Source organism: Tyto alba, unplaced genomic scaffold (assembly GCF_018691265.1).
Source record: "Tyto alba isolate M040663 unplaced genomic scaffold, T.alba_DEE_v4.0 Super-Scaffold_40, whole genome shotgun sequence".
Taxonomy (NCBI): Eukaryota; Metazoa; Chordata; class Aves; order Strigiformes; family Tytonidae; genus Tyto; species Tyto alba.
The window spans coordinates 26,840,662-26,868,343 of record NW_024881316.1 but is presented as its reverse complement, the minus strand read 5'-3'; the positions used below and the strand labels follow the sequence as shown (position 1 = coordinate 26,868,343).

At 34.9% G+C, this 27,682-nt stretch overlaps 1 protein-coding gene across 2 annotated transcripts in view; it reads right to left on the bottom strand.

The window, feature by feature from the left end:
• The window catches only part of CSMD1 (CUB and Sushi multiple domains 1), a 1,179,538-nt gene that overhangs the window by 333,194 nt on the left and 818,662 nt on the right, over positions 1-27,682 (bottom strand). For both annotated transcript variants that reach the window (XM_042802880.1, XM_042802881.1), the window contains exon 11: positions 3,892-3,995. In XM_042802880.1, coding sequence (XP_042658814.1) covers positions 3,892-3,995 — 104 coding nt within the window. The remainder of the gene's footprint in view (positions 1-3,891; positions 3,996-27,682) is intronic.

Below are 27,682 nucleotides of genomic sequence, written 5' to 3'. Positions count from 1 at the left end.
TAGAAAGGCCAGAGACCTGATAGAATCAAATATGGCCAGGGATGCCAAGGGAAATTTTAAAAGTTTTTACTGGTACATAGATGATAAAAGGAAGACTAACAAAAATGTGAACCCTCTCTGTAAGGAAATGGGAGACATGGTTACTTCGGATGTGGGATATGGAAAAGGCTGAGAAAGCCTCAGTGGGTCCTGAGGGGAATGGCAGATGAAGTGGTTAAACTACTATCCATCATATTGGAAAAGTCATGGCAGTCCAGTGAATTTCCTACTGACTGGAAAAGGGGAAACATAAGCCCCCTATTAAAAAGGTAAAAAAAAAAAGAAATAATGCAGGGAACTACAGGCCAGTCAGCCTCATTCTCCTGGGTTGAGTGAGTGGTGGAGTTTTTTTGGTGGCAGGGGAGGGGGCTATCGGGGCAGCCCCATGAGAAGCTTCTCGAAGCTCCCCCAGCTCCATGTCAGATCCACTTCTGTTCGGAAACCGAGCCAATCAGCTGCACCTCTGCGATAATGTATTTAAGAAGGGACGTGGTGACATGCAGCGGGACTTGTGAGGAGGAGTTGCTGCAGCTGCGTGAACACCAAGATCAGTGGAGGAAAGGAGGAAGAAAGGAGGGGGGGAGGTGTGCCGGAGCAGAGACCCCCCTGTATCCTGTGGTGAGACGGCAGGGCGGCCCCCCCTGACACCCATGAAGATCTACGGTGGAGCAGACATTGATTTACAGCCTGTTGCTCCTGCTCGACTGATCAAGGTTCTGTGCCCGAAGAAGGCCGGGGTCTTATGGGAAAAGGTAGCCCCGTTGCTGTAATTCAGTGCTGGGAGGATTGCAGCATGCGGGGGTGTCCCACGCCGGAGCAGCTCGGGAAGGGCTGCAGCCGTGGGAGGGACTCCAGTCAGAGGAAGTTAGTGACCCATGACGGAGCAGTGTGGGGAACGCTGCGGCCCATGGGAGGAATTCAAGTCGGAGAAAGTTTGTGGAGGACTGTGTCCTGTGAGAGGGGGACCACGATGGAGCAGGAGGAACAAGTTTCGGACACTCCCCTCACCGAACATGAAGGAAGTGGCAGTGCTGACTGCACCCCCCATTCCCTGCCCCTGCACCACTGGGGAGGAGGTAGAGATATCGGGAGCAGAACTGAGCCCGGGAAGAAGGGAGGGGTGGGGGGAAGGTGTTCTCAAGATGTGGCAATGCTTCTCACTGACTTACTCTGTTATGTGTTGTTAGTGTCTGTAATAAATGTATGTTTTTTTTTCTTCCCCTAACGAGTCTGCCTTTTGCTCGTGATCATAAAAGGGGGATTTTTCCCCATCCCAGTCCTATCTTGAACCCCAAGCCTGGCTCTCTGTTCCTTCTTATTTCCGGAAGACAAGGGAGAGAGAATGGCTGCGTGGTGGTTGGCTGCCGACCAGGCTCAAAACATGACAATCATCTATGTGCCTGGGAAGATCACGGAGCAGATTCTTCTGGAAACTGGGCTACAGCACATGGAAAATAAGGAGGAGACAGGTGACAACTATCATGGCTTCACTAAGGGAAAATCTTGCCTGACAAATTTGGTGACCATTTATGACAGGGTTATGGTGCTGGTGCATAAGGGAAGAACAACTAACATCATCTACGTGGAATTGTGAAAAGCATTTGATACTGTCCAACACAACATCCTTGTCTCTAGATCAGAGAGACATGGAGCTGAGGGATGGAACACTTATTGGATAAGGAATTGGCTGGATGGTAGCACTCAAAGAGTTGCAATCAACAGATTGATGCATAAGTGGAGAGAAGGGATGAGTGGTGTTTCTCAGGGGTCAGTGTTGGGACCAATAACGTTTAACATCTTGGTTGGAGAAATGGACAGTAGGGTTGAGTGCACCTGCAGCAACTTTGCTGATGACACCAATCTGTGTGGTGAAGACAACGCGCTGTAGGGAAGGGATGTCATCCAGAGGGATGTGGACAGGTTTGAGAAGTGGGTCCATGCAAACCTCATGGAGTTCAACAAGGCAAAATGCAAGGTCCTGCACATGGGCCAGGGCAATCCTGAGCACACATACAGGCTGGACAAAAGTAGATCGAGAGCAGTCCTGCAGTGAAGGTCTTGGGAGTATTGGTGGATGGAAAACTGACTATGAGCCATCAATGTCTGCTTGCAGCCCAGAAAGCCAACTGCATCCTGGGCTGCATCAAGAGAAACATTACCAGAAGGTCAAGGGAGGTGATTCTCCCTCTCTACTCTACTCTTGTGAGATCCCACCTGGAGTACTGTGTGCAGCTCTGAGTCCCCCAACATAAGAAGGACATGAACAACTTGTTGGAGGTGGTCCAGATGTGAGGGCCATGAAGATGATCAGGGGGCTGGAGCACCTCCCTTACAAGGACAGGCTGAGAGAGCTGGGGTTGTTCAGCTTGGAGAAGAGAAGGCTCTGGGGAGACCTTATAGAGGCCTTCCAGTACTGAAAGGGGACCTATAGGAAAGGTGGGGATGGCCTCTTTTATCAGGGAGTCTAGGGATAAGATGGGGGGTAATGATTTTAAACTGAAAGAGGGTAGATTTAGGTTAGATATAAGGAAGAAATTCTTTACTGTGAGGGTGACGAGACACTGGAACAGGTTTCCCAGAGAAGTTATGGATGCCCCCTCCCTGGAAGTGTTCAAGGCCAGGTTGGATGGGGTTTTGAGTAACCTGATCTAATGGAAGTTGTTCCTGTCCATGGCAGGAGGGTTGGAAGTAGATGATCTTTAACATCCCTTCAAACCCAAAGTGCTCTATTATTCTATGGTTCTATGATTTAATTGCTCTGCAAATTATAAGGAAACATAAAAATTAGTGTTGTAATTCTCGCTCCTTGTTCAAAACTTTTATTGTTATCTTGAAGTCTAAGCTCTTAAAATGGGTATTTTTTCTTATTTTCTTTTTCGGGTACTCAGAACATGGAATTAAACATACTCAGTAACAGCTACTTCATATGATAACTCAAGCATCACATCTATTGCACAAACAATCCAATAATATACCAGTTTAACTTTCAAGACAAATTTAACTAGGGGCGTTTTATGCACTTTGTTATCATAGTTCAGAAAGTAGCCATTAATATATATTATGAATTTATAAATAAATATATAGAATTAAGTTATTGTCCTCAGACTTGTGCCTCCAAAACTATTCTAATTAGTTTAGAAAAAATTCTGTTAGTGATAAGTGCACTTGATTATTATAATTATGTAAAATAAACATTTCATTAATTTATGTGGATTAAAAATATCAAATTATAAAATGATAAAGGATTATTTTTATAAAATTTGTTCAATACTGTCTTTATCCAGTATATTTCTATGCAATGCCAAGAAATGCTGTTATGAAATAAATGCTGGTATTTTCTCTTATTTAGTGATTACTAATTTACTAACCCTGTAATTTTGTTTTGTGTTTGGTGATCAGGATTCATATGCTAACTTAATTTTACTATGTGCTTTCATCAAAATTATTTTCATATATCCAATTTTAAGTATAAAATTTTTGAATTTAATCAATGGGTTATTCATTTTACACAGGTTGTATTTTCTCTTTGTTGAAATCCAAGCCTTTTTTTTATTCCTTTATTTGTGAATATAATTAGTTACACAAATAGTGCTTGTTTTTTAAAGAAGCTTTTAAAAACAGTTCTCTGTAGTTTTTAGTCTCTGATATTAACTTTATAAAGATGCTATTAAAGATCCAGATTGAATTTTGTAATGAACAATTTTCTTTGACAGCACTTGAATTTTAAGCTTACATTATATAAACAAAATGCATACATCAAAATTACAAAGTTAAATTGATATCACATGACCCCGAAAAAAACATCATATGACAACAAATTTCCAAGCAAAAATTTGTAAGTTCTGTACTTACACATACAACACTGTTCTGGTATCACCAACTTTCCCAGCATCTCCAACAGTAAGAGTATCATAGCCCCTTTCCAGTTCAAACTCTTCAAAAGCAAGCTTTATGACCTATTAAAATTAATTAAGTCAGTTATTTCATACCCACAAGTTATCTGATCTGTTCTAGTCTAAAACCAAATTATTTGGCTACCATTATTCAAGTCATAAAGTACTTACTCATTATTTCAGTTTGTCTTATTTGATTTGAGAAAGATATATAGAAAGAGCAGAAGTGAAGAACTTCTGTATTCTCTAATACCAAGAAGGAAGTCTTTGCCATAGTGTTTCACAGTTATCATATACGAAAGATGCCAGTCATCTCTAACTGGTGATAATTGTTCTTATTATTGAAAGATATTATAAACAGCAGTGAAAACTATTTTTTTACTATAATAATTATGTAAAAATTACATAGGGTAATACTGGAAGTAAATGAAATTAAAATTTTCTCATTTGTTGAAACTTACAATAACAAGATGGCAGGTATGAACTATAAATTCATAAGAAGGTGGAGGAGGCTGGTGAACAGAAATACAAAAGCAGAAATTTTCTTGCATAAATTATTAACACTAAACTCAATGTCTCATCATGACTTGCCCAGAAAATTAAAAATATATCCCTCAAAATTGTTGAAAAAAATATTCCTAATTTACTGAAACTGTAATTTTATAATATAAAATAAAGTATGAAAATGGATATAGTTTTGTACAGAAGAAATCTTCCAAGACAAGCACTCTTTAGAGTTCTGTATTGGTGAGAAGTAGTTGCAGGTTATATGTATGTATACATATATACACTGTGTTGGTTCATATTTTGATACCAAGGTTTCTGCAGACAACTTGATATAAGAGTGTAGACAGCCACAGGGATTTTCCATAGAATTACTCATTTTATCTTAATACTAAATTTTGCAGATATGCCTGGTAGACTTTCACACAACTTCAGCCACAGAATGAAAATGCAATTAACTTTTCTTCTGTTTTGTGGCTAAAACCAGTACTTGAGTCATATTTAGGCTTTTTGCATCAGCTGTATTATGATGCTATTTTGGCAGCAACGTGTGAAAAAACAATGGCTTCCATCCACTTAAGTTTATTTCTATGTGATCATCAAGGCAGAATTCATCTCATCCAAACTTCAGCCCTGTAACAAGTCAGCATTCAAGCTAAGTTAGTTGTTTAAAGTTTCTCAATATTAAAAAAGAAAACCAGCACATCTAATTTCTCTGTGTTGGAATGAGAAGAGTCTAGTTCTACAAACTGCAGAGAGGAATTTACACTGCTACAGTAGGTGAGGCTTATATTGAACTATGTTTCTTCAGTTTCTAACCCAAAGAAAAGCCCATTTTTAATAATCTACGCATTGATCTAAAATAATATATTGCTGCTTGCTATAAATTCATGTCTTGCTCTTCATACCTTGGTCTGCCGTCTCTGCTAATTGTAAGTTTATGTTCTTAAAAGTATGCTAAAATTGCCTCCAGGACTGAGACCCCTTGTATGATTTGAAGTGGTGTTAATATTTATGGTAGTGTAACATTGTACATTTAACATATGTACAAACATACAAATTGAAGTATTTTTAACCAGTGTAAACAAGTAAGAGAAAGAGTGAAAATTACGACCTTTAAAACAGATTATCAAGTTAAAAGAAAGTACATTTATTCTTACATAATAATCCTGTTTATTTTCACAGTTCTGCCTCAGTTTTCCTCAGTGGTCAGACTGGCTCAAGCTATATCAGTGTCTGATACAGGATTCTTAAGATATATACCTCCACTGTAAATGTGTAGGAGAAAATTAAGAACTGTCCTAGTTTGAGCCCAGAGGTCAACTGAGCACCACATAGCCGTTCAGTCACTACTTCCACCTCAGGAATGGGAAGGAGAAAATAAAGACTTGGGAATCGAGATAAGGACAGGGAGGGGTGGCTTACCCATTCAAAGGGGTGTGTGTGGGGGGGGAAGATAGACTCCTTAGGGGAAGAAAAAAAGAACATCACTTTAATTAAAAGACTAACAAAAAACAACACTTAACAGACATGGTGGTACAATTAGAAGTATCACCACATCCAAAAAACACCTTCCCCCCTACCCCTCCCTTCTTCCCAGATTCAGATCTGCTCCTGACTGCCCTGCATCCTCCCCCACAGTGGCACAGGGGGCAGGGAATGGGGGTTACAGTCAGTTCACTGTTCTTTCTTTCTTTGGAGGTGGGGATTTGACACTGATCTTAGAATAGTCCTATAAGGAAGAACCCTCTGATAATGTATATATATTAAGAATGGACATAGAGTGGCTAGAAGCTACAATTAGGAAAAAAAAATACAGAAATAACTGCAAAAATTAGAATAATAAAATTATTGTTACTATGAAGTACCATTTTTACTGGTAGCTGTTGATTATGTAAAATAGTTCTATAACTAATTGTGTATTTCAATAATTTAAATATATCTGCAGTGAGGCAATGAGAACATTATTGAACACAGTTTTGCTTCCTGTGTAGAGGGAGACACACAAAAACCCACAAACCATAATGATGATTTCAGAGTTAACAGAGCTGCTACAATCTGCTAGTCAGCCAGATAAGAAGCTTGTTGCCAAGTTAGAATTTAATCTTCAGCAATAGTGTCTAGACATCATGTCAAGTTTCAGTTTACCATATTAATTACTAAGATATTTTCCTTCTCTTTTTGGTTTGTTTTATATCTATGCACATATGCTGCCATTTCTAAATACACAGAATAGTATAAAGCATTAAAAGTTAATTTTTAAATCAAATACCAAAGCCCAATGAATGTTTCACAAAGATATGTGATCCATATTTTTAATGAAATATCAATCAACTTGATTTAAGTCTGAAAGAAAAAATAAAAATTAAAACTATAAAAGCAGAATTGCAAGAGGAGACAAACAATTATTCATATGTTCACAATTAAAGGTTGAAATTCATAATTTTTGGACAACTGTAAAGACAATTCTGTGATATAGTGTCATGTTCTTTTATTTCTCAATTCTGCCAAAATGCCAAGTATATGGCTTTCACTTTTGCTCCTTCTGCTATCAATAGGAAATAAATATGGACGTATAAGCTTTAAAGAAATGCGATACACCATTATATTTTTTTAAACAGAACAATGGAAAAGAGGGCAAAAAAAGCATGCATTCATTACTACCTTTCCTTGCCATTCATAAAAAGTAATTCCAACTGTGATTATATCTTTGGAGATCTTTTTCAAAAGATTTTAAGCACTTTTACTGAAATGGTGAGCAACATCCACTTATGGAAAAGACACAACAATAATAAAAAATAAATAAATACTTTTAGATTTGATGTTCAAAACAAGTCTGAAAATGCTGTTTTTTAAATTTGAAAATGAAAAAATCCAAGTTACAATTTGTTAAAAACAAGTTATATATAAACTAAGAATACATGAATCACCAGATAAGAACTCCAATTTAAATAAGGGCTGAGAATCTTATTTATTAAATGAGCACATGAATCTTTTTGGCCTCAGATATTCAAGTGGGAGAAGTATACTTAGTTTACCCTGTTTGACTGTTTTCTTATTTCCTACAGTCTTTAAAGAATAGGTTAATTTTACTTATTAATGCAAAGCGCATATGTGGCTTGATAGAGCACAAGAAGTAAAGGGCTACCTGAAGAAGTGGTTATGTACCAGATGTGTACATCCATTTATATACACACAAATAATTCTCTAGACAGAGCCCCAGGTAGCAACCTGGAGAGTTAGATCTCAGCTCTGCTATTATCATGTAGTACTTCAGGCAATTCATTTCAGGTCCTTGAAAATTTCTTATTTAACAGCGTAATTTCTCAAGAGTTTTCTGACATTTTAATTCTTCTTATTTAAAATTAATGTAATACATGAACAAAACGTTACAAACATTCAAACTTCAGAAAAGGTAGATATTTTAAAAAATCTGAAGAACTCTATATGTCCTAACTCAAACATTGTTCAAGGTACATTGAGGGAATTCATATGTCTTTTTAATGATGTGTTGGCTAGTAGAATATCCAAGAGATAACAGTAACGTAATAACAAAGCAGTGTTTGTCTTCATGACCTTAAACAAAAATTCATTATGGGAAATCCATATCCTTATAATCAAACTAAGAAGTTATAACTTAAATCTTATTTTTGGCTGAACATGTTGCATACAGTCTATATTTCATGCATTCTATATCTATGAAACTAATTTTAAAGAGTTTCCTTTAGTACTAACAGTCTGTCAATAGTAGCAGAAAGGTCCATAAGCACCTGTTTTCTCAGAGAAGTAGATTACTTCATCTTGTCATTTCTTGTTATTATGGCAAAATAGCTGCAAGGGCACAAACTCTTTAATTTAGAGGGATAAATGGGCATCACACTGTATTGTGCAACCAGGAAACTGAAGTAAATACTAGAAATCCTCCAGAGGTACAGGGAGATGCCTCAATATTTATAGAAGCAAATGCCTCAAGAAAAATATATCAGTGGAATTAATTTGCTAGGAATGTATACAATCTTAGAGTTCAACTACTGTTTAATGCTACTCAAAATAGAAAATGGAAAGGTCTGAGCCATACTGAGCGAAGGTACAAACTCTGATAAAGCAGATATTTTACTGTGCTAATGTAAGCCCATATTTATGGAAATTAACTTTTAGAGGAATAGCAAGCAGTAAGTCAGGATATAGTGTACCATTCCTTGGGCTAAGTTCAGATGCCTACACTCAGCTATTTTGTCATATAAGATGCCTTTACATCCTGCCTGACTTTCAACTGTCTCTCCAGAAGGGTATGATTTTCCTGTGTCATACCTTGCATGGACATCTTGAATACCTGAGCATCTCATACAATAATAGACACCTGAGAATAGCCAAATGACTTGTATCCGTTGTGTCATGAAGTATTTGATGTCACATGAAGGAGCCTGATTCATATAGAAAACCTCTTAATTAAAATGTTAAAGGATATAAACTGCTTATATATATTTATGCATACATGATTTTTTATGTACATGGTGAAAATGAATGAATTATGGCTAAATGTATATTCCTATAATAAAAGTATAGTAATACTACATGGATATTGTTTTGTTATAACACCAAGGTTTTATATAAATCTGGGCAGTTTTTAGATAATGTCATATACTACAAAGAAATGTAAACATATTGTGGTTAACTTCCTTCTGAATAAAACCATGCAAATAAATTTGCTGTGTTTAAATTATGAATAAGAAAAAATATGAATATGAAATTTTGGCATTCATATTTCCAGATTATCTTAAACTAACTTTGAAAGTTGCATTTTCCCCCAAGCTTTTCTTCCTACTGCATTTTTAAAATATACAACTACATGGCTTGTTGGCCCAAGTATACTTTAAAACACGAAACAAATTGTTTTTTTAATTCCCAGTATTACCAATAAACCAAAAATCAAGGCTGAAATTCTAACTCTGTTGAAGTAAACAGAATACCTAAGGATTTTCATGTTGAAATACCCTCCTATCACTGCATCTAATACCTCAATCTATTAAAGGGAAATTGTTTAAATTATTATCTCACAAGTAAATTGGCTTTCAGAAGTTTATGTTATACTTGGTCGTGTTTCATCTCAGAAAATTACATTTTTTCCAATAAACATTGAGTTAGTATTCTAAATACAACAAAATTTAAGTAACCTTGTATTAAACTAGATTGTATATTTTTAAGTCAGAAAATAAATGAAAGCATAAACCAAAAAAGGAGCAGTTATCATGTGGCACGAAATTGTAATTTACTGTCCACAAAACAAGGAAAGGAGCCGTGAACTGCAGTCTGTGAGAAGGACCCACATTCAAGAAGATTCTGAAAGACTTATTCCAAGAAAGGGACCCCACACTGGAGGAAGGGAAAAGTGTGAGGAAGGAATGGCAGAGAGGAGCTGTTAATGAATTGACTACAACCCACATTCCCCACTTTACTGTACTATTGGGTGGGGTAGGATGCAGAACTGTTGGGCCTGAAAAAAAGCCTCTATCATTGTTTCTCACCATCCTACTCTATTTTTAATTGGCAATAAATTAAGTTTCCCCAAACTGAGTCAATTTTGCCCATGAGGGTTATTGGTGAGCAATCTCCCTGACCTTATCTTGATCCATGAGCTTTTTCATCTTTTCTCCCCCTGTCTTGATGAGGAGGGGCAGTGAGAGAGAAGCTTGGTGGGCACCTATCAGCCAGACAAGGTCAACCCTCCACAGCAATATAGGAGAATTTTCTTAACATTATAAATTGAAACGTTAACATTACTTTTAATAAAATTACTTATTACAGTAGTTGCATTTAACTAGATTAAATATTAATATTCTATTAGTAATCATGGTGAGAAAACAAAATAATTTCTCCCAAATGCCATAAGAATAATGATAGTGATGACAGTGCATACATTTTGAGCCTTGTTCAGCAATGCTTCTCACAGTTTAAATTTCCAAACACAAAACCTAGTTACATATTTAATCTTTTTGGTAATAAAAGTCTGTCTAACTCAGCTTTAAAATCTAATCTCCCACACCTGAATGTACTTTCTGAAATCCTATACTTATGTTGAAAATATCCCTCATATCTCAGCGATAATTAATATATTTATTTTTATCCTGTGCCATTCTGTGCCATGAAATTTATCTGTGTTAAGAGAATGTGGTAAATATGATTGACTTTAAGGATTACAGGCTTGATTATTATATCATCTACCTTGATCTTACATCTTTGTATCTGTAAGCATTTGACTAGAGCTATTCTTGACCCATATTGGTAAAAAATGATACCAGAATAAGTAAAGACAATCTCAGGTCATTAGTCTCAAAACCATATGGCAATCTGCTCAAATATGAAGGTAATAGTGCCCTGTAAGAACACATTATGCCACAAGCCATTATTTAGATCTAATTCAAATTATGTATGGGTAAACAGAACAGTTTCTGTCAATTCGCTTAGGGATCATATGTAATGAATTCTGTAAAAACTCCATTAAAATGTAAAGACAATAGTAGAAAAAGATAGTTTCAGTTTTCCCTCTGCAGTACAATATGACTTACTTTTAAATCAGTGTATAAAGCATAAATAATTTACTCCAGAAAAAGCTATTTTAATTTTATTTAATAAAAAAACGTGTTTCCAATAAAATAACAGGGAAAAAAAAAAAAAAAAAAAAAAAAAAGAAGAATGTGTTTACAGATAAATTTCAAAGACTTTTAAACCAGTTTTAAATAAGCTAGCTGGCTTCCAAAGATGTGCACTCAATGACTTTCTTTAAATTCCTGTTCATTTAGAAACATTAAGATATTGGTTAGAAACTTAAATACAATGTAAAACATTCTTCAGAGAATCTGGGCCAGTAACCAAGTAAAGTAGATTTTAAGACAGGAGAAGAGTGCAAATTTGACATACATGTCAATGAAATCTAAAAAAAAACCTTAGGTGGAGTTATAGTTTTACTTTTGTCTTTTTTAGCTAATTAACATAATATTGTAGAATATCCCCCAAAGTATAAGCACAGTATATATTTATAATATTAGCATAAATTCTGACACTTGTGTTATATTATTTTATCTCAGAGGACTGCAGAATGAGACTTTGTAATGCAGTCAGGGGGGGCACTGGTTTGGATAAATCATGTTCAGGCTTAGTCTTCACTAAAACTGAACTATCTTGAACAAAAATAACAATATTTTATAAAAGACCTTGAGAAAACATGATGAAACTGTGTCCCAGCACTTCATTACAAAAGCAGAGCACAAAATATCTCTGAAGGCTGGAACTATTTTTTAATATTTGACCAAGAACAAGCATACCTCATAACCTGAAAAAAAAAAAAAAAAAAAAGATCAAGATAAATGAAAACAAATACATTTAAAAGTGTAATAGATGTTGTCCTTTGACATATTCTATGTTTAATAATGTATTGGTGACCTTTTTTACATGAAGTCAAGAACTTACAGAAATACATGTAGTATGACCTTTGTAATCAGGCACATGATAGGATGGGATAGAATGGAATGGAATAGTTCAGTAGGAAGGGACCTAAAATGATCATGTAGTCCAATTGCCTGACCTATTCAGGGTTGATTAAAAATTAAAGCATGTTATTAAGGGCATTGCCCTAATGCTTCTTCAACACTGTGACGGGCTTGGGGCATTGACCACCTCTCTAGAAAGCCCAGTGTTTGACCACCCTCTCAGTAAAGAAATGCTTCCTAATGTCCAGTCTAAACCTTCCTTGAATAAGCTTTGAACCATTCCAACACGTCCTGTCACTGGATATCAGGGAGAAAAGATCAGCACCTGGTTCTCCACTTCCCCTCCTCAGGGAAGGATACTCTTAAATGATAAAAGGAATAATAAAATATCTGTTGTGTGAAGTGTCCAATGTTGCCATGCATGGGAATTAATAGAAATGCAGTATCTTAAAGATGTACTTATCTAAGAGAAAACACTCCAGGCATGAGACCTTATGTACCTTTAAATTAAAATATGAAACAAGAGAGACTCTGTAATAATTAGAGTCAGGAAGACAATATTTGTTTAAATTTCATCAGGTTACGCAGGTTGTTTTATAGTGAAACAATCTTAGTAATTATGATTTTGAAAAAATAAAACTGTAAAATTAATTTACATTTTATATAACTCTTTTCTTTCCTCATTAAATATGTATTTTAAGTACAAATTAAACAATGTGATTGCTTCAAGATGTGAAGTAAGTGGTTGTCTTTCCCATATAAATGCTTTTTCTACAAAAACAGTTGAAGTGTTCTATGAAACAAAGTGGAAAAGAATAAACCAAAAGTTGTTTAGCTCTTCTAAACAGTACATGAAGCATTATGTTCAGCTCTGGGGATCCCAACATAAGCTCATGGGCCTGCCCGAGTGGTTCCAGAGCAGGCCACGAAGATGATTAGGGGGCTGGAGCACCTCCCCTGTGAGGACATGCTGAGAGTTGGGGTTGTTCAGCATGGAGAAAAGAAAGCTCCAGGAAGACCTTAGAGCAGCCTTCCAGTACTGAAAGGGGGCTACTAGAAAGATGGGGAGAGACTCTTTCTCAGGGAGGGTAGTGGTAGTGATAGCAGTCGCAATGGTGAAGAAAACTCATCTACACTAAGTAGATAAGCAGGCACTGCATTCGAGCGCTGGAGAACACGAGGGACAGCTCCACCAAAGACGTGTTCACCAACAGGTATAAAGCACAATATATTTATATACTTTTTTTAGCAGAGCCATGGTTACATAAGATCCTTTACACAAAAATGTATAGAATGTTTGCTTCTTAATTTGACCTTTACAATGGTTGGTTTTATCAATTATCTCACCTTATGCATGTTCCTATTGTAAAGTAAACATTGGTTAACCTTACTGATTGCAATCCTTGATATTAAAATCAAAGAAGGGACGGTAGTGATTAGCATATTCATGTTATTTCCTGGAAATCATTATCATATGCAAATGTCTCTAATGCATGCATGGTTATGTTGGACAGGGGCCCTCTAGTGGTCATCAATAGTCTTCCTCACTGTGTCCAGTGATTGATCTCCATCCTTGTGTATGCTCATTTCAACCTCTGCCTGATCTCCCAAACCAAAGACAGTTTCTTCTGGTACCCATTGTTTTAATTCAGAGTCCATAATGTTTCACTCACATGCTATCAATTACAAATGATCTTTCACTTGTCTATTTCCTTGTCACAAAGACATAATATTCTTAATAAAGAATTTTATTAATATTTCAGTTACCTGAATTCACAAAACTTTACAAAATCAAATTAAGAGCAAAATTATGAAGTTAGATGTACCAGAACATACCTAAAACTCCAAAGAAATCAGCCAAAGCCATCTGAAAAACTCTAAGCCATGCAATTGTATAGCACCAAATTTTGTGTGTGACATTAGGCACAATTTCCGTGATTAAATTTTTATTTTCTCCGCCTCTGTTGCTGAAAAAATGTAGACAATTTAAACAATCATGCTGGCCTGTGGCAAAACTAGAAGGAAAATCTATCTGCTTGTGTTTAATTCTATGGGATCTACAAATTTTTCTTTAGGAATTTAGTGAGGTGATGAAAGGAAATTTGATTACAGCATTGGGCTTCCCACCTTCTTCTAATTATGCAAGAACTCACAGTTCTTTTTGGACTGAAATCTGACATGGAGAGCAACAAGAACAATGACACAGTTTCCTGATTTGCTCAGGATGCACCATAATCACATCTTTTAATGAAAAGTACAGGTCATCTACATCCTGGAAGAGACTGACACTCAGGATGAGTTGAAACAGAAACACGGTTAAATGTATGAGAGTCAACTAAGGCGTAGATTATTAGAGGTCTGTCAAAATGAATGTAACTGTAGATTAACAGATGTAAAGCAGGCATGAATCAAACCCATTGTGGACATGTAAATATATTTCAGGTGTAAATGTTCAAGCCTTGAAAAACACAACTCTACTCAATCCCGCAGAGTTCTAACTATGTTCCCTTGGGCATACTACCTTAGTGCTCGCTTGAGATATGTATACTGAAAGAGTGTATAATTAAATGCAGTAGATTGCCACATACACATAGCAGAAAATAATTTTGGCCTTCAGATACAATGAATTAGTATCACCAAACACAACAGTTTTACCTACCCATACATATATAAAAGCGTATAGTCCATATACACAAACACATAGTCAAATAATGCATACAGAGAGAGAAATATGTATAAAAGCTTCACGAGGTCTTGGGGGTTGTTTGTTTTTTACAATGCAGTGATAATTCCAAAATACTTTACTGTTGAACATGGACTCCTGGAAGAGTAACTTCTGAGAAATAAATATTTACTGTCATCCTTTAGCTAAGAAGTACAAAACCTTAACAACCATCGTATGTGCTGTAAGAGAAGCGAATATCATGAAATCAGTAATTTTTTAATATTGTGGATGTTTTCTTATACATATAACAATTTTAAATACCCTACATATTAATAAGTCTCAGTACACCCAACCACCAATAGAATGCCAACCAGTCAGCTAGAATAACTCTCCATCACAGCTAACTTCACTGTTCCACCTCAGGTCCCCTACCACCTTGTGACCACGTAGCCCTGTAATGCAGTATTGTCATTCCTAGTATCAGGGTGTGTTGGGTTTGCATGTGGCAGATTTTTGGTAGTGGGGGAGCAGCTACAGAGGTGGTTCCTGTGAGAAGCTTCTAGAAACTTCTTGTTGACCTCTGAACTTAAACCACAACAGAGTCCACAACCTTTGTCCTGAATTTTCAAGGCCTCAGGATTGGTGTTTGCCAGGTTTGCCCTGTCTGAACTTTTCTTAGTGGAGCTGCAGCTTTGTTTTACTTCATTTCTGTGACAGAAATGTCTCCTACTGACCAGGTCTTCATGGTTAGTTTACTTTTGCTTATCTTTGCACAGTACAACCTTAGTTTTATACAGATACCTGTAACAGGTAGTTGTTCTATTAGAATGAGATACTTATGACTTTTATAAAATTATGTAGGATAAGGGAATGTGGGCTTGGTATAACTGCAGACACCTTGAGAAATGGAGAGACAGGATGTGGTCTATGGGTGTAGACAGCAGGGGAATATAAGAGATGAGGTAAAGGCTTGGAACTGGGGACCCCATAGATATAAATGACACACCATAGGTCAAGAAATATAGCCCTACAGCTGGACAAAAATGGCTTTAGGGTTAACAAAGAGAGCAAAACCCCAATAACTAATATACATAAAGCATATCATATATAGTAAATTGGGATGCAATGTGATCTGTAGCTGTAGATCAATAAAGAAATGCAATGGTGTAAAAATGTGTTGGCAAACATATAAAAATGACCCAAAGTGGGTCTTAGGGGAGCAAGAAGAAAGCAGCAACACCATCATCATACTCATGCCAATGAAAGACTGCAGAGGCTGATGACTTATGGTGTTAACATCTCCAGCAGTTGAACACTACTGATTTTAAGACCCAGAGGAGCAATGGAATGGTGAGCATAACCCCAAGAGACAGAAACTAAGAATTATGTTACAATTTTAATAGCGTTATAGCTATTGTTGTTATTATTACTATTGAGACTTCTGTATAAAAATACTCTAACTGCACTATTCTTTCTTTTTTCTGTAATAATTAGATGTGGAATAATAATGTTTCTTGAATTAAACTGTTAAGATTTCCATTATACTAACAATTAATTCTTGGCTTTATTTATGTGTATTATGACATTCCTCTTTGCCCATGAACAAGATTTTGATTTCTTTTTGCCGAGTTACCATTTTGCAATCAGGAGTCCTAAAAATAACAGTAGATTCAGCCTTAACATATTAAATTATACTGCATTTCTCTGATTTATATTGCTCAAACTTTACTTTTATATCCATGGTAGCATGATTAATAGTGATGACTACTTGCATTTCTATAGTAGAAGCAGCTTAAAGTTTTCTACAAATATCAATATTTGTAACATCTTGGTACCATTTTTATAGTAAAAATTCCTGTTGTCTACATAATCAAAACAGAGATACACAGCTCATTATTTGATCTGATGTTAGAAGCTGTAAACTGGCCTTGGTCTCTGAAACCTGTGTTTCATTTAGTCACAAAATTGCTTTTCCTCTTTACAGTGTCTTAGCAAAGACACAGCTAGGTGTACCTTTTAAAAAGCTTAATTAAAAATGGATATAAATATGTTCTTGTTTTTCACAATTATATAGCTTAAGTCTGAATGACACAGTAGAATTTCACAAGCATGCATATCAGAACATGATTTATTGCATTTTGAGAATAAGAGCAGAATAAGAATAAGACAGAAATTTAGTGTCTAGATATGCCATACCTGAAAACACTTGGAAACAGAAACTAACTTTCAGTATCTGATTTTTCCATTTATAAACATATTATTTGAAAATATTAATTTATCCACTATCAGTATGCACTACTCAAATTTCCTTTTTATTTGCATGTGTATACACATACATATAAACTCATTCCAAATTCATGATCCTTGATCTGCCTGTATAATTTATGATTTGGATTTCAGGTTGAATGAATAGTTGAAATAAATATATGGATAAAAGTAAAGATTTATATTTTAGTTTAACTTGTGAAGTAATGTTTTACAATAAAAAGTGCCATACCTAACTATATTATAAACCTACACTATTTATGCTTCAGCAAGCAAATTTTGCATTCACGATGAGCTGATAATAAAATCCCCCACCAAATATTATATACTGTCATCTACCAGGATAGCTGACTTATTCCAATAGACTTCATCTCCTGCTTTTCTGTATGTTGCAAGTATAAGTCAACAAAAATTCTATTATATTCAAAACAAAATTTGAAGTCATGTTTTACTTAGTTTCTTTGAATTTTGTTTTTATGTATTTCCTCTGCACTTATTGAAAAGCTTATCACTGCCTTCCCTTTGGATCCTAAGTCAGGATATTCTTATGTTATTCCTTTTAATAATGAGTCTACTTATTTATTGTTTCTAAACACTTTAGGCATTTAAAAACTTACTTGCATCATGTGACAAACAACTATTCTAAAAAAAAAAATCAATATTTCTAAAAGGCTTTTTGGCTAATCTATTTATTGGATCTTCAGCCTTCTTTCTTTTTCTCTCTCCCTGTACCTCTCACCCGTGAAATGTTCATGAAACTGAATTATTGTCTTTACCAAGTGTAAACAGCTATTAGTGAATACAGCCAGATGTGAAATACTGTTTAGTTGTGAAGATTTTGGTTAAAAAGTTTAAATTATCAAAACATTATTACTTTATCTCTGTGCTTTAAATCTATCTGGAGATTGTGTGTGCCCTTTTTGGTTTTAGTCACAACAGATATCAGATGTGAAGTGGTTCAATGCTATGCAGAGCTAGCTATTTAATAAGAGATTACTAAACTTCTGATTATTCAGCAGAAAATAACTAACTTTATGACTGTTCATGGGATTTTTTAAAGCAATTATTTTTAAAACTCCATCAGATTTATTATCTTTTCATATTTACACAGCTGTTCAAAACCCTTGACATTCCCTACACAGCTCCCCAAAGTTCATATTTTGATGACAGCTTTCATGAGAAAAGCTGTATTTTTAAAGTGAAAAATTGATGTTAAATACTTTAATTTTCATGTCACAATGTATAAAGAGGAGATTATATTCTTTAATTATGCACGTGATTAATTTAAGGTTTTAGATTTCTTTACAATTTTCAGTCTACAGAACTGAAGTGCTTCTAACAATAGACAGACTTGAATAAAAGGTTAGGCCAGGACCAGAAAATAACTGTGGACTTGACAGGATACCATGAAGAACAAAAGATTATGAAAAGCACTACCTTTATGCATCCTTAAGATTGCCTAAAATCAGCAAAATGAGCTGGCTGCCTTTTCTAAATCAGTGCTACATCACAATAGTCACATCATAATTTGAGAAGACTCACATGGGGCATAAAATAGAGTACTCCTCCCTGAGTGTGATACTTCTGGTGTGGTAAAGTTTATGGCTAGATTTATTTAAGAAATAACTTGTTGAGAAATAAGTCATATACATAGCAATCTGTAAGAAAAATATTTTTTTTCCAAAGGCAATGCTATTTCCTTTCCCCCACAAGTGAAGAATCCTGTATCAAGGAACTGCAATAAGGATGCTGAGGAAAAAGAAAAACCTAGCAGAAAAATTAATATGGATATGAATTACTTGTTTTGAGTATCTCTAGCTCTTATCTTCTAATCTTTCTTTGGCTTTGGGGTGGTTGTTTTTCGGTTTTATTATAATCTACATGTGTTTTAATGCTACAGGCAAGTCCAAGGCAATCTTTTGTACTACCTAGTTAGCTGGTGATGGTTCTTGGATACCTTCATGCAATCAGTAGCTATAGGATCATGCTACTAAGCATCAGCTTTACAGGCTTCTGTAGGTTCCCACTATTTGATGAATGTGTGGATGTCACAATGGCTGCCAGACAGAATGACAGTCATCTGGAATACACACATATCTCAAGGTCATGGTAAGTCTGGTGGAGGGCAGGGTACCTACAGCAGAAGGATACAAAGCAAGGAACTCAGCAAATTTTGGTTGCTATTGCTTTGGCTGTCAGTTTTCATGTGAGAATGACTCCTCCTCTATGATTTTTTAATACTGAGTTTGAATAAATAAGATGATTTACTGAAACAGGCCGTTCTGTGAAAATGAAAGAATCTTCCTCAAGAGTATGGAGAACTAAGAGCCTCAAAAGGAAACTTAGACACAGCATCAAGGAATTTAAAAATATAGTGTAGGAAGGATCTGGACAGTCTTATAGGTATTTAAAGAACAAAAATCTCCATCAAAACCCAGATAAGATTTGGAAATCCTCTGCACACTTTAGAAAGGGCTATAATATCTAGTCCTCTCAGATGAAGGTTCCTCTTTTCCTATAACAAACTGTCCACACACACTCCCTGAATGAATTAACCATACAAGTGAGAAGAAAGTGAAAAAAACATCCTGTAAAGTTTCATGACCATAATGATGAGGGTGTAGAAACTAAAGGAGTTGTAACTTGCCTGCTGAAGAAGTTTTTGAAAGGACTGAGTACAGGTTCACAGAGCAACATCAGTGTTTAAGTGAGACCTGAACAGGCAGGCCAAGCTTTATTATTGTGATTATGTGAGACATAAATCAGAGAATTAAAACTAGTAGGTTGGAATCTGTTCAAGGAAGAAAATATACCATTGCTAAAGAATCAGAAGTTGCTCCATTATGTGTTCTGCTGGAGTGACATCTGACTTATGAATGTCCCTCTATGAGGTCTAGATGCTTAAACATAAATTGCATCTTATTGGATGATGAAAAGATTATTTCCTTGTAGATTTCAATACCAATCAATCAATAAGGTAAGAAAAATGTACTTTATCTTGCATATGAGATGACTGTCAATCATAGTTAACACCCTCAAAAAGCAAAAGGAATGACCTTGAACTGAGAGTGATCCTTAGCCTGATCCAAAAGGAGATTATAATAAAGGACTGGTTTTATCTCTGTATAACAGCACATTCCTTTGACACTGGAAGTCATGCACCGGTTGCCCTACAACACTGTCTAATTTTACTGCTTGAGCTTAAAACTATAAATAGAAGATTTCAGTATTTTAGAGTTCAATATGGCTTATCAACTACCCTTTCTCTTCAGCACCTGAGAACAGTCACCATAGAAATTGCTGCTTCTGTGATGCACAGGAGCTTCTCCAGGGCAAATGAGACCCTGTCTTAATCTAGATGGACTCTTAAAGAGAACTCTGAAAAAAACACTGATCACATAGTGTGATGCAGCAATAAAGGAATTGCATCATGAACTCACTAGACACTAGTTCCAGCACAAAGGCATCTTATCATCTTATGCTATTTATCTTCAAGAGGTTAGGCCAGTCTGGTTTTGAATCAAAAGGACAGTCAGAAGGTAAGGGAAAGAAGTGTAGAGAATGACTGCACCAGCCAGCTATACATTGAGGGCTCCTACCCAGACAGGTCATTTGTTTATGAGAAAAAGATCTGAGTTTGTTGTTTCTCTCTTTTCCTCTGAAGACAACCCATGTTTTTTAGTCTAAAGTTTACAGCTGCAACCAAGTAACTGTTAGATCCTTGCCATATTAAGCACCAGGAGACAGGATAAAAAGAACAAGTTCAAATATCATCATCATCTGACTAGAAATGGCTGTGATTGTGGAACAAGTAGAGAAAAATTAAAAATAGTTAGTGGGTAAGATTTAAGGAAGGCAAGACTGAAATAACTGACCAAGAAGAGTGGTGTCTAACATCTTTCTTTAAAACTGCTTTGTTACCTGAGGCCCAAAGGATTCCAATTTTTATAAAGAGTTTTAAATATCTAGGAAAATAGAGATTTGTAAATTCAATATTCAGTGCTGGCCAAAGTATTAAAGAACAGAATTAGTGAACAGTGATGGTATACCTGGGAAATATCACTATAGCTTTTATAAAAAGATGTTCTTCAGTAAACTTTTGGAGTTGTTGGAAGTGTCACTGTATTATTTCCTCAAAGATGACTCATTTGATACTGTCTGTGTGGACTTTTCAATGTTCTTTCTTGAAGTTTGTCATTGAATTTGTGCATAAATTAGGTAGCCATGGCACAAAAGGTCTTTCACAGACAAAAAATTTGTTAAAAACCTATAAACTAGAAATAGAAGTAAACTGTTAGTTCCAGCACTGACAGAAAGTCACAAGCAGAGTTCTGGAATGAGCTGTGCTGTCAGAAACATACAGAGACGATCTGGAGAATGGTAATACCAGTAGAGTGAGAAAGTTTATGAATGACAGATCTCTTTCAAAAGAGTAAAGACAAAAATCTACTGTGAAAAAATGGAGAGAGATCTTATAACATTAAGTGATTGTCAGATTAAATTTATGTAGATAAATATTAAATGATGCACAAGGCAAAAATAATTCAAACTTCACACATAAAATGATGTACTGTGAATTGATAAATAAGGGTAACACTTTGGCATCATGAAAGATAATGTCACAAAAATTTAATCTGAGTACTCAGTGCAGTCAAAAGGTAAAATAAACATTAAAAATTAAGAGCAAATGAAAATAGAGAACATAATTTTGCTACTGCATAAAATCTCATCCTGAATATTTCATGCAGCTTTGGTCCTCCAATATAAAAAAATCATAAAAGATGCAATAGAATGGCTATAGATCTTGATTTTAGTAAGGCTTTCAATATTAGTAAGGCTCATCAACATACAACAGCCTCATAGGCAACCCTAGAAAACATTTTCTAACTTAAAATGTTATGGGATAGGGTCAAAGCCAGTTGAACAGTATGAGTAGTTAGTGTTTTCAACTTCAGATTTGAAAGATGTATAGAGACTTCCACAGTTCTTTTCATGGGCATATTTTTTAAACAAACTTTATTTATTTTATTTCTTTTTTTAAGTATTTTTAAGTTTTACATATGTTATTAAAGCTTCTAGACTGTGAAGGACATTAAGTATGCTGGAAGGTTACAAGAGCAAAGTGATCTTGAAGAATTGGAGAGATTGTCTTAAAAAAAAAAAAAAAAAAAAAGAGCAATAAAAAAAACAAAACAAACAAAACCCCAGAAAAGTGTCATTAAATAAGATACTACATTTAGAAAGGTGGAATGTACTGCTCAGTTACAGGCTGAGTGACAGCTAGTCAGGTAACAGCTCTTTAGAAGAGTATCTGGATGTTATAACAGAGCATGAGCTGAACACAAGTCAGTCACCACACTGAAAAAGTCAGACATCATAAAAAAGCATATATAGTAGCCTGCAACAGATGGGGAGACATTTTTCCTCTTTAATCAACATTTATGAGAGCACATTTGCAAAGCTGTGTCAATTTTTGACCCAAATCTTTAAGAGAGATATCTACCAACTAGAGACTATTTCCTTTAAATAAAATAATAATATTAAATTTATAGTTGATACTATTTTCTTCTCAGAAATACAAGTGAAGGAAAATAACAGATTATGTAAGTATTCACCTTGGGTTTTTAACAATAGCAAGAAACATTGTTTAAGTTGTGTAAAATACCTAGCCAGAAAGAGAAGACAACCAAATTAACAAAAAAATGATGAAAGTTTGGTGACATGGGGTAAAGTGGATGTTTGAGGGAGTCAGCAAAGACTTAACTTTGTTCACAATCCCACAGATTTGTGTGGAAGTTCCATTCCACTGTTATCTTAAAGATGGCACATTGTTTTGCATGCAAGTTCAATGCAGCATGCTAACTTTCTCCAAGGGCAGAGACGTGACCAATATAGAAAGTGTGACTGAAAGTGTGAATTTTAGTCACACCTATTTCCAGTGGATCAATGTACAACAAAGCACTGACTGGAGGTCTGAAATCAAGATTTTGCCTTTAATACTGTCACCTTTTCTGCTATGTAGTACATAAAGATTTAAAGACAAATTAAGTTTAATTGTAATGAGGTTGTGACACAGGAGAAAAAAAAAAAAAAAAAAAAGAAAAGCAAGGCAAAATCAGCTTTAAAAGGTTTGACCAACTTGATGAACTTCTGTGATGAAGAGACTGGCCTGACAGATGAGGAGAGAACAGTGGATGTTTTCTATCTGAACTGCAGTAAGGCCTTTGACATGTGAAGAAGGACTCAGAATGACAAGGTAGCATGGCTGTAATGTTACCAATGCAATGTTGTTGATCTAAAATGGTCTAAAATGGTCTTTTGGAAGAACTTTTGTCCTTTTCAATACTTAAACAACTTGGCTAGTAGACGTGTTGAAAAGAGGCAGATTTCAGGAAAAGTAGAAGTACCATGTAGAGCTGAAATCTGGCAGATAGTGAGATTTGTAGATTTTTCATAGCCACAAGCGACCAGGAAACTGAGCACAAACCAGTTTCAGACTATTTTTTTTCACATTTCAGCAGTTCTGCTCTGCAAAACTTCTACAAGCTCTGTTAATGACTATGGTCTATATGGCAAATAGGAAAGGTGAAAAGCTAAGACTTTCATATTAAAGCTTTGGAAAAGGTAAGAGTTTGTGCATAAAGCAATCTCTAGTCTTCATTAAAAAAATAAAAATTAAAAATCAGAGCCAGACATAAGCAATTATGTTCAAAGCTGGACAGTTTTAAAACCAAACTAAAAGTATGTTAAGTTTAACTCTGAAATAATAAAATAGGTATCTGATTTCTTCCAAAAAACAGTGGGTCTTGGCAAATATGTAGCCTTTGTATCCTTTTTAAAATCTGAACAAATAAAGATTAAAGAAACTACAAACATGTATATCTCATTGGTAAGAGCAAATAACTGTCTACTCATTGATTCTCACTAAAAAGACACTATTAGAAAAATAAAGAGCAGAAAGAGAGGAGATTGTTAATGTTGAATTATTTTTGTTTTTGTTCCACAGCTACTGTTATTTCTGTTCAGTTTCCACTACCTTTTGATTTAATGAAGAGTTAGCTCATGCCTAAAGAAAGGACTTAATACCTGCTAATAACATGCCCAAGACCTGCTTATTGTGCAGCACTCTTTTGCCTGTTAAGAAACATGAACTGTCAGTAAGACTGAGTGAAATTAAAAAAAAATATGCTTGACACCAATTAAAAGTTCAACATTTTCTTTTATATCACAGGAAATGGTGTTTTTACATGCAATAATTTTTCCAAGAAACATTTAAAAATCTAGATGTGACATAATAAATATTTATTCTGCCTTTATTCCTGTCCAATAATCACTTTTAAAAAACAAAACAAAACAAACCCTCAAGGTTCATTATGAAATACAAATCTAGATAACTATACTAAAAAATAAATACATTTGAGACTAACTTATTAATTCTAAATGTGGATCTCTAATGTAATTTCCAAAGTATTTTATTCTCTCTTTATCACTATCAGTGTCTATTTGCTAGACATTTTTATTAGCTGAATAAAAAACCCGCTTGAATTACATCTATGGATATACTGAGCCTCCATAAAAAAGGTTATAGCTAGGTTTAGAGAGTTAGATTTATTCTAATGATTTCAATAAAAGCTTTACTAGCATACTAATTCTTTAGGGATTTTGCATATTACTTCGTATGAAAAGTATATATGAATCTGGTGACCATCTGGCAGCTGCACAAAAGACAAATTTTGCCATTTTGTTACTAATGCTCAGAGTTTCTTATTTAAATTAAACACTTTTTCTAAGGAAGATACATCACAGCAATATATATCACAGAGAATAAAAGTGTGAAGTCATAGCATAAAGCATTTATTATTTTTCCAATATATTCCATATGATCTAGAAGATCATAGTGCATGCATATATCAATTTTTTTTCTATTACTACAAACTGTCCATTGTTATAAAACACTATTCAGAAGTGCTACTATCAAAACATTTGTTGTAGAATTTTCTCTGTCTCAGTATTTCTGTATAGAATAGGATTTACCCCTTTTTATTAAAAATATTTATCATTCTGTGATTGCAAAGATAATCTAAAAAATGTGAACTAGGGGCAAATATGAATATGTAGAAAGTCTCGGAAAATGGCTTGTGGTGATTAATTCTGCCCATTATGTTTCATCAGGGACCTTTGGACTGTAATATTATCATTTTCCCACAGCACCAGAAATGTTGTACTTGAGTTAGAGAAGTCAATCTTCTGAATGTCAATAATACCCATTACCTGTTTTCTGTCTCCTTGTTTCATTTTACCCAATTCAGACCATACCACTCTATAACTGTCAGATGTTAAATTCAGTTAATTACAAGACATGTATAGACTGAGCTGTTCTATGCCTCAGGTGGAGTCACTAGGATTCAGCCTGCAATCAGGAAACAGGAATTTAAGATTTCATCAGGCCTTTAGAATTTAAAAGATTGATTTGTGAAATTAACTGCAGGTTCTCTGAACCTAATGCATGCAGAGCAGTGTTGGGGGGGGAAAAAACCTGATCTGTATCATTTTGACAGTTTTTAGCTGAAAACACCCACAGAGCTCTATAAAGAACACAGTAATAATAATAATAATAATCATAATCATATCACTGCCATAATAGTTGAATTTTTGCTATTGTAAATTTCATCTAAGTGTCTTATTCAAGAATAACAAGGAAGTGTATTTCTTGAAGGTAAACTAAATTAATTATGTTTCAAAGTGACATGTAATTATTCATGATAAAACAATATGCTGGAACAATATTATAAGAGTCAAAAAATACTGTGGAAGTCTTTGGTCCCCATATGATAAAAGCATCCAACAGCAGAAAATAAAAATTGAAGACAATAATTAAATATTTAAATCATACTTCTAAATATTACGCATGTCTATTTGTGAGGAACTGAAGGAGTTAATGCTTCTAACATTCATCAACGCAGAAAACCTCAAGGAGAATTTGTGACCTCTGTGGTGAATCTAAGGAATGAACCATCTGCCTAATGAAGTGCAGATTGCATCAAATTGTGCGCGGCTCCTCTCCCTTACAGTTGTACTACCATGTTCTCTAGATAGTCTCAAAGCAGGGAAATGGAGACTGAGTCTAATGAGGACTGCCAAACATTGGCTCTATTGTGTAACTTTGATACTTTGTATAAACAATACAAGCCTTGCTAATGACTATAAACTTGAAGAAGAGCTAAAGAATTTGTAAGAGGGGAACACGTTGCCCCAGAAGAAGCCAAAGGCTGGATGATAGTCCAAGAAACATGAAATCAGCAAAATCTGTGGTAACTGGGGGAAAGGGAAAGGTGGCAGGGGGACATCACGACTCAATGAGATGACAGGGTTAATGCACCCCATCCTCCCTCAATGCACGTGCAGGACCCATGTTCTGCCTGTTCCTTGCCTCTCATGCAACTGAGTTAGTGGAAAACCCACCTCTCTCTCTTGGCATGCAAATGAGCTGAAAAGATGAATTTAAAAGGTGACAGAAAATGTTGCTGTGTGTGCACCCACTATCCAAGATTACTGGACCTGAGGCAATTCTGGAACCTAGAGTGGTGATCTGGATTTTTTGACTCTCTTTCCCCTCCTTTTCTTTTATTTCTTTTATTTTCTTTCTTACAGATTTTAAATAAGGTGCCACATCACATAATATACTTTCCAAATTTAAGTTGTTTCTACCACAAATAAAACATTTTAACCAGTTGTTTGTTGTCGTTTCACCTTAATTTAACCTGAGGGGATCACAAAACCTCTGTTACCCAGTGTGGGTTGTAACATTATTAAAGCTGTCATATATTTTTGAAAAGAACACGGCACTATTATTCTTTGGGTTTTGGAAGATAAAATAATTAAAATATTATTATAATGGCTTTCTAGGAAAAAAAAATTAGGATCTTAAAGATATTATTGACTTTTAAATGCTCATTTCTTATCTGTTTGAACAAGGAGAATACCAGCCACATTAAAGTCCAAATTCTAGTTGCAAATCTAGCTTAGTGAGATATTTACAGGTAAGCATTAAAATTCCTTCCTGCCTAATGCCATATTTTTATTGTAAAACATTTTTTAAAACTCGTATAAATTGATGTTTGGCCCTTCTTTTGTAAAAATTGTGTTTGTATATACAAATACTTCGAGGAATCATGATTAGCACTGTATATGGCTTAAATGAAAAGTTCTAAGTTCTTTAAAATTGTCTATAAACAGAGTTATACTTAAAATGCCACAAAGATAAGCTTAATAATTCTTATGTCTGTAGGAATAGAAATGAATGTCTAGTACCTAATAAATTTGTGAAATACATGTATGAACATATAAAATATTCCAAATATTGAAATCATTTTGCTAATCATAGAATCACTTAGATTGTAAATAACCTCTGAAGTCATCTAGTCTAACCTGTGACTCACAGTAGGTACAAGTAGATTATAAAGTTTATCATATTTCAAGTGGTTATATTAAATTACTGTAAAGCTAGTACTGTGATAAATATACCACTTTCCTCATTATTTTACCACATTATTGTAAATTCAATTCAGGAATTGTATTTTGATTGGCCTAATTAAAAGAACATGAGTAAGAAGTAATTATGCTGAAAACATAGTCTCTTACCAATATAGGTGTAATACAAAATGTTTGAAAGCTTTAAGTGGTCATAAAACTTTATAAGACAATTCTTCAGTGAAACAGCAATCAAGATATTCACTTAACATATCCACAGGACTCATAAAGTGAGAAAAGGAAACAAGTAAACAAGCAAAAATAACCAGTGTTTCTCAACTGTCTAAATATTGTTCAAA